The sequence below is a fragment of the Mustela nigripes genome, chromosome 17, assembly GCF_022355385.1.
Source record: "Mustela nigripes isolate SB6536 chromosome 17, MUSNIG.SB6536, whole genome shotgun sequence".
NCBI classification, from domain to species: Eukaryota; Metazoa; Chordata; class Mammalia; order Carnivora; family Mustelidae; genus Mustela; species Mustela nigripes.
Window position 1 is genome coordinate 41,919,089 of NC_081573.1, and position 19,576 is coordinate 41,938,664.

General features: G+C 43.7%; 1 protein-coding gene across 3 annotated transcripts in view; it reads left to right on the forward strand.

Moving 5' to 3' along the window:
* Positions 1-18,141, forward strand: part of CTCF (CCCTC-binding factor) — a 54,012-nt gene extending 35,871 nt beyond the window's left edge. For 2 of the 3 annotated variants that reach the window (XM_059383145.1, XM_059383144.1), the window contains 8 exons: positions 2,537-2,670; positions 4,236-4,356; positions 5,283-5,432; positions 9,531-9,691; positions 10,217-10,399; positions 11,025-11,160; positions 15,303-15,464; positions 16,651-18,141. In XM_059383145.1, coding sequence (XP_059239128.1) covers positions 2,537-2,670; positions 4,236-4,356; positions 5,283-5,432; positions 9,531-9,691; positions 10,217-10,399; positions 11,025-11,160; positions 15,303-15,464; positions 16,651-16,835 — 1,232 coding nt within the window. In that variant the 3' untranslated portion in view covers positions 16,836-18,141. The remainder of the gene's footprint in view (positions 1-2,536; positions 2,671-4,235; positions 4,357-5,282; positions 5,433-9,530; positions 9,692-10,216; positions 10,400-11,024; positions 11,161-15,302; positions 15,465-16,650) is intronic. The other variant, XM_059383147.1, reaches the window with a different exon arrangement.
* The last annotated feature ends 1,435 nt before the right edge of the window (positions 18,142-19,576 follow it).

A 19,576-nucleotide genomic window follows, 5' to 3' on the forward strand; every position in this document is an offset into this window, starting at 1 on the left:
TCATGATTGAAGGGTGACTTGGTAAGCTTGGACCCTGAGCAGAGGGACACAAGCAATCATGTGGTGCAACCCAATGAAAATCTCTGTTGTACAGCAGTGTCTGCTCCTTTCCCAATTGCCATGCTTATATCTACCAGTAGCAGGCTTCTTTCTGTCCCCTAGATAGTACTAGGTAAGTAAACATTAGAAATTCTTGTTGGTTTTCAGTACAGTTTATCCTAACAGAAATGGACCCTGCTTTCCTTCTCGTTAATTGTTGTTTTATTTAACTCTCTGTACTGCCAAACTCTTTTTTAAAGACAAGAACTCTGTCTTTCACTCCTACATCCCCAGTGATAATAAAAAAGCAAACTGAGCAAATGAACATTCCTTGAAATTTCTTAGTTACTATCATACTTTAGTCATACTTCCCACTTGAGGGGTCTCTCAATCTCAGAATGCTTTCCACAGATGGCTGGTCCCATTCATTACATTGTGACTTTCTAATTCTGTTCTCAGAGGTAGCCTTCCTTTGATTTTGGTGTTCGGAGTTACTTTGTTGTCATCCCTTACCTGCAGTGCACAATTAAAGCTGGTCCATGGTTTTTGAGTAATTGTGTATGAAAACAGCACTGTGTTCTGCTGTCAGCTTATCTCCTTATTGTCGTCATTACCTGCGCCTATTTCCAATGATCTGTTTAGAATGTAAAGTGACTAGGGACTCCTGGGTGGCTCAGTTGGTTAAGCAGCTTCTTTCGGCTAAGGTCATGATCTCAGCGTCCTGGGATCGAGTCCCACATCGGGCTCCTTGCTCGGCAGGGAGCCTGCTTCTCCCTCTGCCTCTGCCTGCCATTCTGTCTGCCTGTGCTCGCTCTCTCCCCCCTCTCTCTCTGATAAATAAATAAAATCTTTAAAAAAAAAAAAAAAAAAAAAGAATGTAAAGTGACTAGAGAAGATCCACTAATGTAATCAGTCACTTATACTGTGGGGCTGCTGTGTGAGGAAGACCTACTAAAAACAGTAAGATTCCTTCAGTAAAAGGGGAAAGGAAAAAAAGTATATTATTTGTTTGTAAAAATGTTTAAATATTCTATGAATTGACATTCAGATCACAGAATATTAGAAATGGAGGTTTGAAAGAGATCTGTTAAGGGGTACCTGGCTGGCTCAGTCAGTAGAGCATGCATGCAGCTCTTGATCTCAGGGTTATAAGTTGAAGCCCCACATTAGGTGTAGAGATTATTTTTTTGAAAACGGTAATCTTGGGGCACCTGGGTGGCTCAGTGGGTTAAGCCTTTGTCTTCGGCTTAGGTAGTGATCTCGGGGTCCTGGGATCAAGCCCCCAGTCGGGCTCTCTTCTCAGCCAGGAGCCTGCTTCCCCCATTCTCTCTGCCTGCCACTCTGCCTACTTGTGATCTCTCTCTCTCTGTGTCAAATAAATAGAATCTTAAAAAATAATAATAAAAACGGTAATCTTGGGTGCCTGGGTGGTTCAGTGGGTTAAAGCCTCTGCCTTCAGCTCAGGTCATGATCCCAGGGTACTGGGATCAAGCACCGCATCGAGCCCTCTGCTCAGCAGGGAGCCTGCTTCCTCCTCTCTCTCTGCCTGCCTTTCTGCCTACTTGTGATCTCTGTCAAATAAATAAAATCTTAATTTAAAAAAAAAGAGATGCTCAACCTGCCTAGCCACCCAGGTGTCCCAAGGTGCTCTATATTTTTTTAATCAAGAGTTTAAATCAGGTACGTGGGTGGCTCAGTTTGTTAAGCATGTGCCTTGGGCTCAGGTTATGATCCCAGGGTCCTAGGATTGAGCCCTGACTGCCCCCCCCCTCCGCCCGCTGTCCAGTACCCTGCTCAGCAGGGGAGTCGGCTTCCCTCTCTCCCTCTGTCCCTTTCCCTGCTTGTGCACACGTTCACACGTTTTCTCTCTCTCTCTCTCTCACTCTCTTTCTCAAACAAATAAAACCTTGTTAAAAAACAAAAAGAGAGGGTGCCTGGGTGGCTCAGTGGGTTAAGCCGCTGCCTTCCGCTCAGGTCATGATCTCAGGGTCCTGGGATCAAGTCCCGCATTTCTGCTCAGCAGGGAGCCTGCTTCCCTCTCTCTGTCTTCCTCTCTGTCTGCTTGTGATCTTTCTCTGTCAAATAAATAAATAAAATCTTAAAAAAAAAAAAATTTTTGAAACAGACTTTTGGTCCAGAGTGATCAGAATTCATAAACTAGGGATAAAAATGATTTTGGTTTTTGGCCAGCAAATGAACTCACAAGTATAGGTAATATGCTCCATGAAGGACAGGTTTTTCAATATCACTACAGTGGTCTCTGGCCAACTGAGTGGAGTTTAATAGTAATTCTTGCCATGAGTATTTAAAAAAAGCAGTGGGCGGGGGGGCAGATTTTTTTATTCAATTGACTTGTTGCTTTGGAGTTACTCTCAGGCTAGTGCAAGTTTATTGAGATGACCAGGGTTCAGCCTCATGCTGCAGTTCCATCAGACATTGAACTGTCATTAACGGTGCCCTTGATCTTTTCTTCCTATTATAATCCCCTTTTCTCTAGGTACTCGTCCTCACAAGTGCCCAGACTGTGACATGGCCTTTGTGACTAGTGGAGAATTGGTGCGGCATCGTCGTTATAAACACACCCATGAGAAGCCATTTAAGTGTTCCATGTGCGATTACGCCAGTGTAGAAGTGAGTGTTGAGCAACTTGTTGGTTCTTCTCTTAAGACCATGATTCCAGTATTAGGATAAAAACTACCCATACTGACTTAAGATGACATAGAAAATCTTATGAAATTATTAACTTTCCCACTCCCCTTCCCTGCCACCCAAAATACTAAAACTGTAATGAATGTGAAAGATGTACCCATTTTAAAAAACACTTGTACCACATGTTATCATAGGTAAGGTGTATGAAACATTAAAGAAACAAATAACTGTACCCAGCGCATTTAAAAATGGAAAATTTGGGGGCACCTGTTTGGCTCAGTCGGTTAGGTGTCCAGCCCTTGATCTCAGCTCAGGTTCTCAATCTCATAGTTGTAAGTTGAGGCCTGGCATTGGAGCCTACTTTGGGGGGGGGAGGCTATATCGTTATCAAAACTGGGTAAGAATGCTACCAAAAAGGAAAGGGTATCTTATTCTCACAGAAAACTAAAACTAAATCAAATTATTCACCAAATTTAATAATATATTTAAAAAATAAATGATTACTAAATAGAAGATATCTAAAATACAAGGAGAGTTGAACATCAGAACATTATTGGTGTGTGCTACATTGAGAGGTTAAAGAGAAACCATGTGATCTTTCCTACAGATTACTGAAAAACTATAAAATTTAGTGTTCGTTACTGTTTAAAGTCCTAGCAATTTAAGAGTAGAAGAAAATGTCTTTACTCTAAACCAGAAACCCGCAGTCAATCCTTTCCAGTTAACTTAAGCATTGGGAGTATGCCCATTAAAATTTGGAACAAGACCGGGTGCCTGGCTGGCTCATTCAGAAGAGCATCCAACTCTTGACCTCAGGGTTGTGAGCCCCACATTAGGTATAAGATTACTTAAAAATAAGTAAATAATCAAAATTTGCAACAAGACATTTGTTCTTACCTTTATTGCTTCAACATTGTCATTGTATTGGAAATCCCAGCTAAATAAGAAATGAATTATACATGGTAAAACAAAACTAACGTATTGCAGATATACTTGCTTATCCCAAAAAATCCAAGAGTATCTGCTGAAAAAAAAAAATTTAGAGCAGTAAGAGTTCATTTGGGTGGCCAGATACAAGACAAATACACAGAAGCCAGTAACTTACCTTTATGATACATAGCAGGAAACTGGCTCACATTCTAATAGCAATAAAATTATTTAGGGATAAAATATATCTGATGCCTGTGTATCTGGAAGGAAAGTGATCTGTAGATAAGCATGGATTATTTCAGCTCTTACAGAGAATTTCAGATCTATACAAAAGCAGAAAATGTATATAGAAATAGACAAAATAGAATAATACACCCCCATGAATCTCTCACCCAGCTTGAATAGTTATTAATAACCAATCTTGAGTCATCTATGCCCTATCCATTTATTTACCCTCTTTGGATTATAAGGATTTGAGAAATAAAAGTTACAAATAAGGAGGAAGGAATATTATATTTTAGACCTTTTCTGTATTCTGAACTTCAGTGCCCAGAAGCAAAGCTTTTGTGCCTAACCCATAGCATTCACATTACAGTCGATGTGCTTTCATGTTTCAGGTCAGCAAATTGAAACGTCACATTCGCTCTCATACTGGGGAGCGTCCGTTCCAGTGCAGCTTGTGCAGTTATGCCAGCAGGGACACATACAAGCTGAAAAGGCACATGAGAACTCATTCAGGTAGGACATCTTCTCTCCTTGTATTAATGAGCTGCTTTTCATTGGATCCCATGGGACCCTGTAAACCACCTCACACCCCTGTTGCTCATCAGAATGGGAGCTGGCATAAAAATAATGGAATTGACAAATGCTTCTCTGGCATATCTTCTGAATTCATTGTTCTGAATATACACTGGAGAATGGGAAGTTTCACTCTTATAAGAAGTCTGGGTCGATTACCTAACCCAGCTCATTCAGTTTTCCCCATACTGTCTTTTCCAAAAAAAGAGAAATTTGTAGGGATGCCTGGCTGGCTCAGTTGGTTGAGTGTGCACCTCTTGATCTCAGGGTCATGAATCCAAGCCCCATGTGGGATGTAAAGATAACTGAAAAAGAACAACTTGCAGGTCCTTCTGTTGTACCATCTCCTGTCCCCCGAAGACAGGAGTTTCTCTTTCTGTCTCTCTGTCTGTCTGTCTGTCTCTCTCTCTCTCTCATGTGAGTGACTTTGGTGGAGCTGGTGGAGCAGAGCTAGCAGGAGCAGTTTAGGACTTGATTGTCATCTCTTAAGAACCGCTATGAGCCCAGCCTGAGGCTTGGGCTAGCTGGGTAACACCTGAGGATTCTCTCTAGCTTAGCTTTTCTCCCACCTGATTGCAGCTGAATTACCACCTGAATTACCCTCCAATTAAATGGTGGTGCTCGGGGTACTTGGGTGGCTCAGTGGGTTAAAGCCTCTGCCTTCAGCTCAGGTCATGATTCCAGGGTCCTGGGATTGAGCCCTGCATCGGGCTCTCTGCTCAGCAGGGAGCCTGCTTCCCTTCCTCTCTCTCTGCCTGCCTCTCTGCCTACTTGTGATCTGTGTCTGTCAAATGAATAAATAAAATCTTTAAAAAAATGATGGTGCTCATTTCATCTAATTTATTCATTCTGTATTTCCTTTTAAGGGGAAAAACCTTATGAATGTTATATTTGTCATGCTCGGTTTACCCAAAGTGGTACCATGAAGATGCACATTTTACAGAAGCACACAGAAAATGTGGCCAAATTTCACTGTCCCCACTGTGATACCGTCATAGCCCGAAAAAGTGATTTGGGTAAGTAAATTAGCTGGTGGCAAATTAAAAAGTAATTTTGACTATTTGTGAAAATAGGAAGATCATAAATAACTTCCTTTTCTGAATTATTTAAGTTTTGTATAAGTGAATGGCCTGCCACTTACTAATAGCCATTGCTTACTATCTGTCTTTATCTTCCTTCTCTCACTGCAGTCAGCTGACAAGATTCTTTCCTGAATATAGGTCATTTATAAATTAAAAGGAGCTGTAATGAGAGGAAACAGTAAACCTTTATTTAGTAACCCTCACTGGTAATGTTCAGATCTCCAGTAGGGAAGTGACATAGTATGATTCAAACTAAGGTCTGTCCATTTCATTTTTCTCAGAACATAAGTACTTTCCTAAGTAATTAGACTTTTTTATTGGTTGGATGATAACTGTATTTCTGTGCATAATTAAACTACAGCTTATACAGAGACAGAATTTATCAGTAGAAATTGTAGTTGGGCCCATAAAGGTATAGTCTCCTGGATGTCTTCCTTTGTTTTTCCTACTTAAGAGATAAAAATATTTCCCCAGTCTGTTCTCTATCCAAAATGTATTGCTTCATGAATATTATTCTTTTCCCCTTGAATATGATTCTTACAAACATTTTTAGGGGCATCTGGGTGGCTCAGTTGGTTGGGCATCTGCATTCAGCTCAGGTCATGATGCCAGGGGTTCTGGGATTGAGCTCCGTGTTCCCCCCTCCGCGGGGAGCCTTCTTCCCCCTCTCCCCCTGCCTGTGCTCTCTCTCTCTCTGTCAAATAAGTAAAAAATTAAAAAAGAAATTTATATTTAGGTAAATTGTACTTTACCAAACGTCTTTTATTACTTTGTTTTACCTTTTTAACCCATTTGATGTTCACAGCAACCATATGAATTGACCAAACCATATGTATTTTAGCTGAGTAAAGCTATGCAGTTTAGCTGGTGTCTTAAAACATTGTCATATTAGGGACGCCTGGGTGGCTCTGTTGGTTGAGCAGCTGCCTTCGGCTCAGGTCATGATCCCAGCGTCCTGGGATCGAGTCCCACATCGGGCTCCTTGCTGAGCAAGGGAGCCTGCTTGTCCCTCTACCTCTGCCTGCCATTCTGTCTGCCTGTGCTCGCTCACTCCCCCTCTCTCTCTCTGATAAATAAATTAAAAAAAAAAAATCTTAAAAAAAAAAAATTAAATTAAATTAAAAAAAAAAACATTGTCATATTAATGTGACCATACTGAACAAAATGCAGCTAGCATACACTTTTTAAAGGTGTAATTTTATTTATTTATGTTAACATTTGATACACATTTTTAAGATGAAACCATGAGTTTGAAGCAGAGGACTTTAGGCTCCATATAAGACCTATAGGTCACTTGTTCATCCTACCCTGCTATTGAGAGGACTTTGTTAGAAAGATTTAAGAGGCACTGCCCTCTGATAAATGAATTTTGCTGTTCTTATGGTACAGAAGCCTAAAATCTAAGTAATATCTCATGGCAGTGTTTCTGAGCTATTAGGCCACTGTTTGGATTATTTAAGTTTTTAAAATTATTCAGTTGTATGATACAGATAGATATCTTGGACATTCTGTATCTTTATGATGCCCTTTAGGCCCTACATAATGAGGAACTTAATTGCTTAGGAGCTGTCAGATAATAGTTATCTCCCAAAGCCAATCCCAAAGAAGTTTGTGTTTCCTCTTTAAAGGAAGTCTGATTTCACACTAATACACTATAATTAAAATCTATCACTTTGTGACACAGGAAAGCATGGGCTTTGGAGACTGACCTACTAGAGTCAAGATTCACCCCCAAATACTGCTCTAAGTCTCTCTCTCTCTTTTTTTTTTTTTTTTTTTTTTTAATTCAACTGATTTTTTTAGGAAAAGTAACTGCCTTACACGGTTGCTACAATTATTTAGTAAGAACACATGGAAGAAAGTCTTTCACTGTTAGGTCTTTATCATAGGACCAGAAGGGGAAGTTGAAGCTTTTTAAAAGTTACTTGAGGGGCACCTGGGTGGCCCATTTGGTTAAGCGACTGCCTTTGGCTCGGGTCATGATTCTGGGGTCCTGGGATTGAGCCCACATTGGACTCCCTGCTTAGCAGAGAACCTGCTTCTGTCTCTCCCTCTTCCTGCTGCTCTGTTTACTTGTGCTCTCTTGCTCTCTCTCTGTCAAATGAATAAATAAAATAAAATTTTATTAAAAAAGTTACTTGAAATAATACATGCATGTATAAAAGGCTTTCATATAATCGTGTGTAGAGAGTAAAAAAGAAAAGCCTTCCCTCATTTCCGTTCCCTAGTATTGGCCCCCTTTGAGTCTGATGTGATGTGACTTTGAGTGAAGCAGATTGGTAGCAGCATAAATCCATGATCTCAAATGCAGCTGAGCTATTATTGTTTCTGGGCAGTCCAGCTGTTTGTCCCTGTCAGGTGTGCTCCCATTTTCTTTAGTGAGTTCATTCATTGCTTCATTCCACAGATGTATAGGTCCCTGCTATGTGGGAGACACCGTGAGACGGTTCAGAGTTGGGTGAATCATTTGTACTTTCTTGAAACCTCTGATCTTTCCTCCCCTTTTTCCTCTGCCTCCTTGGTCTCAGTAAGTGGCCTGTTTTCCTACTTCATAAGGAAAGTTAAGGCAACAGACTGAAACTCCCAAATTTCGGTTATCAAACTTAACAAACCTATCTGGATTCATCCTTTCTTTGCCCATTTGCTACAAGACACTTGGCCTCACTCTTCTTATTTGTGGCTGTTACCTGCCTTTGCCTTGATCCTACTCTCATCTTCTCTCGAGCTTTCATACCGTCATGGACTGTCTCTTTACCTTGATGTTCACACTTCGTTTTCTAGATCTTTCCCTTCGACTCTAAACATGTTTACATTTCTCCTATTTTAAAGAAAGTTTTCCTTGTCTAGGTTTGATTTTTTTTTTTTTTAAGTCTTTAATTTTTCCTGTTAAAACCTAATTTGGAGGGCGCCTGCATGGCTCAGTGGGTTAGGGCCTCTGCCTTTGGCTCAGGTCATGATCTCAGGGTTCTGGGATCAAGCCCCACATCGGGTTCTCTGCTTAGTGGGGAGGCTGCTTCCTCCTCTCTCTGCCTGCCTCTCTGCTTACCTGTGATCTCTCTCTGTCAAATAAATAAATAAAATCTTTAAAAAAAAAACATAATTTGGAAAGTTGGAAATTTTTGTACATGGAAACTTCAATTCCTAGTTTTTCACTTATTTTTTTGTGTTAAGAACACTTAAGGGGCTCCTGGATGGCTCAGTGGGTTAAGCCTCTGCCTTCAGCGCAGGTCATGATCTCAGGGTCCTGGGATCGAGCCCCACACTGGGCTCTCAGCGGGCAGCTTGCTTCCCTCTCTCTCTGTCTGCCTCTCTGCCTACTTGTGATCTCTGTCTGTCAAATAAATAAATAAATAATCTTAAAACAAAACACATTCTTCCCTTGGCTTCTGTGGCACTATAGCCTGATGGCTTTTTTCTCTGACTGTTCTTTCCTAGCTGTCTCTTATTTTAACCCCCTTTCCTTCCACTGGCCTTATCTGTTAGCTTTCTTAAAGTGTGATCTGTACTCTTCTTTCTCTTTTTGCCTTAGTGATTTCATGAGCTCCTATGGTCTAATTCAAATCCCAACAGCTCCAGTTCCTACTCTAAATCTCTCATTTGAGCTAGGCTTATCTAGCCTTTGCCATTCCTGGTTGCTCTCGTTGGCATTTCAGATTTAACGTGTTCAAAACCGAAGGTCTAAAACCCCCCTGGCCCCAGCTGCTTGCTCAGTTTTCAAAGCCAGAAACCTGGAGGCCATCTCTGGCAGCCGCCTTCTTTCTTGTTCTGTAGTCAGTGAATAAATCCCGATGATGCTGCTTTTTGGGTCTCTCATCAGTTTGTCCTGCTCCTTCCAAGCCACCATCTTCTCTCACCTGTCCTGTTTCCATATCTTAACCAGTCTTTCCGCCTCTCTTTTTGCCTTTTAATTCACTTTTAGGAAAGCAGCCAGAGTAATGATTTTAAGAAGCAAAGAAGGACGTATTATTAATTTATTGAGGTACTTGTTTGTTGTTTTCACAAGTTAGACTGGGCTTTCTGTTTCGCTTTCAGGTGTCCACTTGCGAAAGCAGCATTCCTACATCGAGCAAGGCAAGAAATGTCGATACTGCGATGCTGTGTTTCATGAGCGCTATGCCCTCATCCAGCATCAGAAGTCACACAAGAACGAGAAGCGCTTTAAGTGTGACCAGTGTGATTACGCTTGCAGACAGGTAGAGACCTTCATAGTTAAAAAGCAGTTGATTCCTTATTAGTGTCAGATATCATCAGAGGGTTTTAAATTTCGTATATGGTAACTGTTTTTAAGAATGGCAGTTTTCAAACTGATTTGTGCGGAATATCACCAAAGGTCTCACTCCTCGATTTTATCACCTCAGTCTCCAGCTGATGTTTTATTCAGGCACAGCTTACCTCTCCCTCATGCAGACTACTGACTGCTTTCTCAGAACTGGAGGAAATAAGTCCAGGACCTGAGAGAAGGGAAGAATATGGTCTTGGGGCTTAGGGGTGAGCTCTAGACAAGCAGCCCAGCGGGAGGGAGCCTGTCTGTACCCTGGGATTTAAGGAAGCAGTTTTGCACCCCAGTAAGATAACTTCGTCCTCTGGACAAGGACTTTTGAGCCCAGACCTTCGGAGACAGAGGCCTGTCTACCGTATGCATGCAGATGGCGGCTGGGGTGGCAGCCCCATGACGGGCTCTGAGGCCTCCCCCCGCACACGCACCTGCTGTCTTTCAGGAGAGGCACATGATCATGCACAAGCGCACGCACACCGGGGAGAAGCCTTACGCCTGCAGCCACTGCGACAAGACCTTCCGCCAGAAACAGCTCCTCGACATGCACTTCAAACGCTATCATGACCCCAACTTTGTCCCTGCGGCCTTTGTCTGTTCGAAGTGTGGGAAGACCTTTACACGCCGGGTGAGAGTCAGAACTTCACTTCCCTTATCAGGGTTCTTAATGTCATGTTCTCGATCTACCACTGCAAAGCAGGGCAGTTTTTTCCACTGAGGTTATAAGCACAGAGATGCCTTCCCATTTGGAAAGGGCCACTCGTCCCTACCTCAGGGTTGTCTGTACATGTGTGAACCCTCTGCTGAAGCGGAGGGTTGGGGGGACTCATTATCTGGATAGGTCTTTCTTGGGTCTTCCCTTGGGGCCATGTTAGTCAGGTCTGCCCAGGACAGGGAGCTGACCGGTCCTCCTGTGCTCCTCTCGCCTGAAGGCTGCTGAGAGGACCCAGCCCCTCCTCTTTTGAAGGACTCTTTCCTCCCTTTCTCTTTGTCTTTCTGTCTCCCTCCTTTCTCTCTCCCTCTGTCCCCCCCCCCCCTCCTTCCTTCGTTCTCTCTCCCTCTTCCAGATGGAGACCATTTCCCTTGAAATAAGGAGAGCATGTTCAGGATGTGCTTATTAGCACATACTAGAACATTCAGACTCATCACAAATACCCGATATTTTTATTTTATTAAACTAAAGTAAGAGAACTTCTAATTTCTGATACCAGTTTTTTTAGTAACATGAACGAAGATTTTGTTTCTTCCGTTAGAATACCATGGCAAGACATGCTGACAATTGTGCTGGTCCAGATGGTGTAGAAGGGGAAAATGGAGGGGAAACAAAGAAGAGTAAACGTGGTAGAAAAAGAAAGATGCGTTCCAAAAAAGAAGACTCCTCTGACAGTGGTGAGTAACTTATTTCTTGATTTAGTCACATGTGGTAGATTTGGGTGCCCAGTTGCCAGTATGTTGATACATGGATGTGCTGGGATAGAGAGGCCAATCCCTCTTCCTTCCTTTATAACGTCTAGTCTCCGTAATGTCCCTTATATATTTACAGCAGCAGCTAGTTTGTTTCTAGGGCAAGTTTTGTGGAGTTTTTTTTTCCCTTCTGATATTCCATTGCTTGATAATACCTTATATGTTCAGTTCAGTCAAAGCCAGAGCAAAATCAGTAGCTCGACTCCCATTTCCTCAGATTAGTGATATTCTAAGGCCAGCAGAATTCCTTTTCTGTGTTGGTAACTTTTACATTTAGGAAGCTGGTCTAGATTTGAGCAGTGAATCTAATGGACATGAAGAAGGTTTCTTAAGCATCTTGACCAACTTCTTGTTTGACTGCCTGTGTCAGCCTAGCCTTGAGATGTATTGATCAAACCCCTGAAGGTCAGCCTCTCTCTTCCTACCTTAATCTCTCCATTAAATAATGTAACACCTTGCCTATTTTCGTGGCTTCTAGTCACGAAATCCAGGCAGGAGGCATGCTTTAGGCGCTGGACTCATGAAGAGGGAGGGAGAACAGGAGTGTCGATAGCAGAGAGCCACATTTGATTGTACACGCTCATCTCGTGGTTTTAGGCTCTGTGAAGTGGATGCTTGGGCTGCTGGCCAAGTAGTTGAGAAGGCACATCTGTGGCTAAAGATGTAAGCTTTTTATGGTGAAAGATGTATGTGGAGAGGTTTTGTTTTGGGGAATACACTTCCCCAGAATCACCATCAGATGGGAGAAATTCAAGATCATGTCTTAATGTGTTTCCACGGTCTTCATTTTGTCTTGTATTGCTTATTAGTAATCATGGAGAGGAATTAAGATTTTTGGAGATTGAAAATGTTTGAAAATGTCATTCTGTCCATTGATTTTTATCTAAAACTTGCTCATGAAAACACAAGGGTATATTTAGGTCTGTAACAAGGTCCCTTCTAGTTTTAGTTTTTTGTTTAATAAAACCTTTCTGTTCAGAATTTTTACTTTTTCTGGGAGAATATTCAATCAGTAAGTATGAGAGTAATTTATTTTTTGCTGCCTTTTCTAGAAAATCTAATTTAAGCGTTCTCTTCATCACTAGGTTTTCAGTAAACATGCCTCCTTTAAAGTGTTGGTTTACTTCACTTTTTAAAAGCACACCGTTCTCTGCTGGGGCGCTTGGGTGGCTCAGTCAGTTAAGCTTCTACCTTTGGCTCAGGTTATGATCTCAGGGTCCTGGGATCAAGCCCTGCTTCTCCCGCTCCTTCTGCCTCTCCTTCCTGCTCGCGTACACACACACGTGTGTGCTCTGTCTTCTCAAATAAATAATCTTTTAAAAAAAGAAAGTATACAAAGTATTCTCTACTGAGAATCTTTGTGGGATCCTTTGGCTAAGAACTTAATGAGTGGGGACGCCTGGGTGGCTCAGTCAGTTGAGCATCCAGCTCTTGGGGTGTGCTCTCGGTTGGGGTCATGAGATCAAGCCACGCATCAAGCTCCATGCTCAGCAGGGCATCTGCTTGGGATTTTCTCCCTCTCCCTCTCTCCCTCACCTCGTTTGTGTGCGCTCTCTCTTGCTCACTCACTCTTGCTCGAAAATAAATCTTAAAAACAAAACAAAACAAAAAAATCACAGACCCCAAGTACCCCCAGAGATCCACAAGTAACCTTGAGCCCGGAGGATTTCTGGGTGCTTCTAGTTGCAGAGCTTCCTGCTGCCACAGATGTTGGCTCTTCGCCTTCTGGCTTATGGTACCACCTTGTTCACGTCTGTGGTTCCTCTCCCAGTAAGATCAGCCTCACTCCCCAGTGATGCATCACCAGAGCATCTTCCAGCAGAAGACTTTACTGGTGGTTGCCGACAGATGCTGCAGCTCCTTTTGTCTTACACGTTGCTGTCTTGCAGGGCACGGTTTGGTTCTGCGTCTTGTACATAGTGTTTTTTTATCCCCCCAGAAAGTCTGGGCTGTCCACCCCGCTGCTGATTAAGGCCACACAGTCACATTTGTCCTCTCCCGGAAGTTCTGCCTATTGGCCATTTGCAGATGTTGGCCAGCAGAATCTACTGCTATGTTTAAGAACTTTTGCCAACGTCTCTCCAAGCCAATAAGCCTTTGACCCTATAAACCTTCTTTGTGTTTTTTGCTTTTTAGGCATTGGGCCAACTTGGGCAATAGGGGGCTTGAATAAGATCTACAGGGAAGTGTCTCATCTTGTTCTTGACACGCTGCCACATACCAGTGTGTTCCCCACGTTTTCACTTAGGATTTGACAAATAAGGCATTTTGTCCTGAAGATGAGGCATTTACTCCCAGCTGTCTAGATGTCAATGTCTGGTCCTAGAGAAAGATGGCAGTAACCTGCACTTCTCAGAGGCAGGCGGGGAGGATAATTCGTGTGCAGAGGCAAGGGGCTGGGGTGGCAGAACAGCCCCAGGCCAGAGGCAGGAGCTTGAGTTCTGCCTGCTGTAGTTTAGGTGCCTTCCAAATCACTTAGCTTCTCACTTTTTCTATTAAAATGAGGGTAGCACCTCTTCTTATTAAAGGAAGTAATGAGGGGCACCTGGGTGGCTCAGTGGGTTAAAGCCTCTGCCTTAGGCAGGTCATGATCCCAGGGTCCTGGGATCGAGCCCCGTATCGGGCTCTCTGCTCAGGGGGGAGCCTGCTTCAAATCTTTTAAAAAAAAAAAAAAAAAAAGGAAGTTACGAAGGCAAGATGGAATAATGGAGAATGTTAGAACTGTGACACACGGTGCAAACGATCTGTGTCTGTCTAGTGGAGTCTCCTTTCCAGAGCATGAAGGACCTGTGCTACAGCTCAATCCTTTCGATCTTCAAATCACTAGTAAGCAGGTTGGGAGTGCTTTGGAGATTATATAAGGAAACTGAGGTTCACTGTGGTCTTTGTCCCAGGTCACACCCAGTAAGGGATTCAGAGCTCCTCGTCAATGTTCTTTGCACAGTAGTCCCCTCAGCTTTTATCTGATGATGGCATCAGGGAGAAAATTAGGGAGTTAAGAATGACCCATTGAATCTGGCATAGCTGAGAATGAAGTTAAAAAACTTGGACTTAAAAAACCATGAAGGGGCACCTGAGTGGCTCAGTTGAGTGTCTGACTCGATTTTGGCTCATGTCATGATCTCAGGGTCATGGGATTGGGCCCCACATAAGGCTCCATGCTCAGAGTTTGCTTAAGGATTCTGTCTCCCTCTCCCTCTGCTCGCCCCCCCCACCATTGTCTGTCTGTCTGTCTGTCTCTCAAAATAAATCTTTCTTTTTTTTTTTTTTAATCAGTCATAGTTCTAGAAGAACTCTTGATGCCCATCTTAGTAATAGGACTTCACAGCACAGTAGAAATTTATGTTGCGCGTGCATACACACACACACATAAACACACATAAACACACACATTTTCTGCCTACTCAGAGACCAGCAAGAGCACATCTTCAAGGGTCCATCTGAGGCTTAGTACCCTGCTTTATTGTTGCATAATAGATTGAGGGAATAAATGTTTTCAACTTAAACACTGTGGTATTACTATATATCTGGCATGTGATGGAATTGCCTCTGAAGAATTTGAAACTGAGGGGCGCCTGGGTGGCTCAGTGGGTTAAAGCCTCTGCCTTCAGCTCAGGTCATGATCCCAGTGTCCTGGGATTGAGCCCCACATTGGGCTCTCTGCTCAGCAGGGAGCCTGCTTTCTCCTCTCTCTCTCTGCCTGCCTCTCTGCCTACTTGTGATCTCTGTCTGTCAAATAAATAAATAAAATCTTCTAAAAAAAAATTTGAAACTGAATATTCTGATGTTTAAAGCTAGAAGAAAAAAGTAATATCCAATCCACATAAAGTAGGAATAATAGTCTTCAAGTTGATTTGTGTATTAATTCTAGCACAATACCAGTTTACTTTGTCAATGTTGATAGCAAAAATTCTAGCAAAAGCATTTTTAAATGGACTTTTATTGATGAAAATAAATACGTGACTAGACTTAATAGAATGTGTGATTTTGTGTGTGTGTCATATTTTTCTTCCACCATACTTCTCCCTGCCCCCCATCCCTACCTATTACTCCGATTTCATGAGAAGAAAATGCTGAGCCAGACCTGGATGACAATGAGGATGAGGAAGAACCTGCTGTGGAAATTGAACCCGAGCCAGAGCCTCAGCCTGTGACCCCAGCCCCACCACCTGCCAAAAAGCGGAGAGGACGCCCCCCTGGCAGAACCAACCAGCCCAAACAGACCCAGCGTAAGTTACTTGTCTCCACTTAGTAGGCTGAAGGCTGGCATCCGTTCCCAGCATGTGGAGGAGCCAGACGGGTCCTTGTTTTGGGGGATGATGGGAACTAAGCCATGAGAACAAGTTAAGGTCACACCAGGAACAAACTGTCAGGAAGCAATTATTTAGTTTTTACAGGGAACACATGAGGAAGACCCTAGAAACCTGTTACGCTTCAGTGAGAAGTCCAGAGTGAAAGGGTACTCATGTTCTGCAAGATGGGTACTTCTAATGTAGGAGGGTTTTGCAAAACAAAGTCCCACTCAGCTGGCAGAATTGATATGGTAATGAATGTAAAAGAGCCAGATTTTAAAGGATGAAGGATAGAGCAGTTTCTGTGCTGAGACTGATCCTCCTGAGAAATCCAGGCCTTCTGACTCAGGAGAAGACACAGCGGAGGTGTTCACCCTCTACCTCACACCACAAATGGCGGTGGGCAGCGGTCCTGTCTTGGACACGGCCCTTGTGACAGCAGCAGGCTCTAGAGGACTGGAGTCTGTTCTGTTCTCTGTTGCTGTGGATATCCTGAAAGCTGGCAGGCAGGGTTTTTTCTTTAACAAATACAAGACTTAGTCTGATGTTTGTTATTTTCTTTAATGTACTCCCTGAGCCCTGTGTGTAGATGTCGGTTTGGGGTGGGGGAGGTTGACTGTAGATCCTGGGAGCCATTTTGCCTCCACACCCTTGAATGAAAACACTGGCGGAGGCCCTGGGTATGGGAGACTTGAGGATCGGAAATGGATGTTCCTGCTGTCAGTGGTGCACCTCCAGCAGCCCTGGATCACAGGCATTGTGAGGTGGTCTTGGTCACATCCGGCCTGCATCTCTGGCCTGTCTCATAACTAGCGCGCTTTCTGACCTGAAGGAAAACTAAGGCTTTTAGTATGGCATTTAGGGGGCAAATGAACACAAATGTCAGCATTTTGTTCTTCAATAGTCAGAGAGTATCGGGGCTTTACAAATGGCCATATTTTAGGTCATTGAGTCTTTTTTAATGACTTTCGCTAAGTCATTAGCGAAATTAGCATTAGCACTATCCTTGCTAAGGCTTTCCTGCATTGCTGACATCCGTTTAGTGTCAAGTCTGACAGGAACCTTTGCAGTCGTCAGGGGCTATAATGGAGCGTTTTGTTTTGTCCGTGCTCTTTCTTGCCAGCAACAGCCATCATCCAAGTGGAAGACCAGAATACAGGTGCAATTGAGAACATTATAGTTGAAGTCAAAAAGGAGCCAGACGCGGAGCCCGTGGAGGGGGAGGAAGAGGAGGCCCAGCCAGCTGCCACAGACGCCCCCAACGGAGACCTCACGCCCGAGATGATCCTCAGCATGATGGACCGGTGATGGCGGGGCCGTGCTCATCACCAGGACTGCTCTGGGCTGTGTTTCAACGGCCCGCATCTTAATTTTTTTCCCTTCTTTCTTCTTTTGGCTTTGGGAAAAGCATCATTTTACACCATTTTACCAAACATACTGAGAACTAAAACTTCAAGGATGATGTTAGAAAAATGTGATTTTACTAGAACTTGCTGTTTGATGTTAGCAAATCATGGAATGTTCTGAGTCCCCGAGGGTTTACTGTGGAGTGCTGAGGACAGTGTTGATGCCTAACTGGTTTTCTTAGATGGAAACAGAGACATTGAACCTTCTCTCTCGCTATGGTAAACCACTCCAGAATGGCCACCGGGTTTTCCAGAGTTCTAGGTCTTCTTCCCAGGAGAGTTTTTAATTGTAAATGCAGACTTGGGAACGACTTACACTTTTAAACTGGTTTTTGCTTCTGCTTCTCCCTGACTCCCTTTGCTCGGAGCCAGCTGCACACCAGTAGTACGGCATGCTGCGGTCGGTGTCTGTCCTGAAGGCTTTGCCTCTTTCTTGGCAAAGTTTCTGGTATGGTCAAGCTTGTAAATAACTTTTTTTACATTTTAATCTTTTCCATTAATTAAGAGATTGAAAAGAAGTGCAGTGTAAGAAAACCCAGCATTTTAATTACTTGCAAATTAAGTTACCACAGACTCTGTCGTGTGTAAATGTTGACAAGGAATTGGATCACAATCATGTAGCAGAACGGCACTGAGACTGCTGCCCGCTAGTGACGGACGCCCACACGGAAGATCGCGATTGCCAGCCCGTGGAGCCAGCATTTGAACCTTGTACAATTAACTTTCAGTTATGATTTCCCATCTACATTTTCTTTGCTCTGTTTGTAGCTGAATTTTGTGTTTTATTACTCCTCTGTTCAAGCAGAAGGGTGATTATGAGTGGGTCACAGCAGCCCAGAAAAGTTCACTAGGTCAGTAATTTAAACTTTGGATCTGCAAAACAAAATAATAATGTGAAACAAAACCAACTAAAAAGTGATTCTTGCACATGAACTGTCACACGTTTGAAATGTGTTTTTTAGAGAGCCTCAGTCTTGCTGATTTCAAACACTTTTCTCTTCTGTGTATTGCTTTTAAAAGAGCCATCAGTTAGCTATCAGACTCTAGGTTGATGCATTTTGTACTTAGCTGTACTGTGTGATATTTTTCATTATTTTAGGACGCCAACATGAGACCTGTAATAAAATATGTAATGGGGTTGAAAGCTGGGGAGGAGGATCTACTGCTGTACAGCTAATAAATCATAACGGATTAACAAGTGCTCCAGACACTTCGTCATGTGTGATCTCTGCCTGCTCAGGGCCCTGCAGGTCCACATGCGTGGCCTCAGGTGGTGGTCGCCTGGTCGCCCTTCAGAGGCGAACTCTGTTCCCAGGACGGCCACTTCCTCTCCGGCACTTCCAAAATGATCTTGGCAAGTGGTATTAGTGAGTGAATCCTGCCGCAGGGTTTAACTCCCCAGAGGTGTGTGTGAGTAGCAAGGTATGGGTGGAAAGGCGCTAAGCCTCCGTGATCCACCTTAGGAGTGGGTCCCTGCGGCAGAGGGTGACCACAGAGATTAGAGAAGAAGGGGGCTCAGGGAAGTTCTGTCCTCTGGATCTCGGCGCAGTGAGGGCTGAGATCAGTACCTTGAGTTCTGCCAGGTGCAGGACAAGAGAAGCTGGGCCCATTTTGCCCTAGAGAAGGTCGTTTGGGAGGGGAGACAGGCTGCAGGGAGGCTCCTAGAGAGCCTCGCTTGTGAGCAAGCCCCGGGAGGCACGATGGAAAGGGAATTGGAATGGGAGGTTGATGCATTTGTGAAACTTCTTGCTGCTGGCCATTTCTGGGCAGATAGCTTTGGCAAACCCATTTTGGGTAAAAGCTTTAGCCACTAATTCTAGGGCTTTTTAACCAGAATTCTGAATTAGTGGTTTTCAGTGAGAAGTAACAAAAGGTAAGGTGTGTGTGACCTTTGGCTGTTTGTACTTTCCACATAGTCCCTTCTCCCAGGAAAACGGGTCTGAGGCCTCAAGACTCAGAACCTGGCCGTCAGCTCCTTGGACCCAGTATTAGTGGCCTGAGGCTGTCTGGGGGCTTTGCCTCAGGCGTGGGCCAGCCCCTGTGGGGGCCACAGTACCCCTATCAGTGTTTCAGTGGCCATATAATTTAATAAAATTTTTGGTGTTTATAATCTCTGCAGAACAGTGTGATCTCTATCTAAAGCATAGCTTTTTATCTCATTGTATATATGCAACTTGATTGAAAATTTTAAAGTAGATCAGTTTTGGATGGAAGGGGCCACGGAAAGTCCCCGTCTGATGGAGTAGAAACTTAGGAGGGATCCCCCGTTGCATAGCCCATGATGCACCCTGTGTGACTCCATTATATATAAAACCTATCTAAATATAGGTTATACATATATAAGCGTTAAAGTACAGAAGCCGCTCCTCACTCGACAGCAGAAAACTTCGGATGGGGTGCTTGCCTGACCGGTCTGCCCTTCCCCACTGTTCCAGCACAGCAGGTACTGGAGTCAAATTCTCCCTTAACACACCTGGACTCGTCCCCCTCCCCTCACCCCCCCCCCACCGCCGCCCGCTGCCGCGCAGCCCTTCTCTAGCCTGTGGTCTGGATCAGTCTTTGAAAACATCTGAGGGAGCCTTGTGGCCCCGGGAGGCGCAGTCTAGGGAGGCGCAGTCCGGCGCCTGCTCGGCCCCTCCTCCC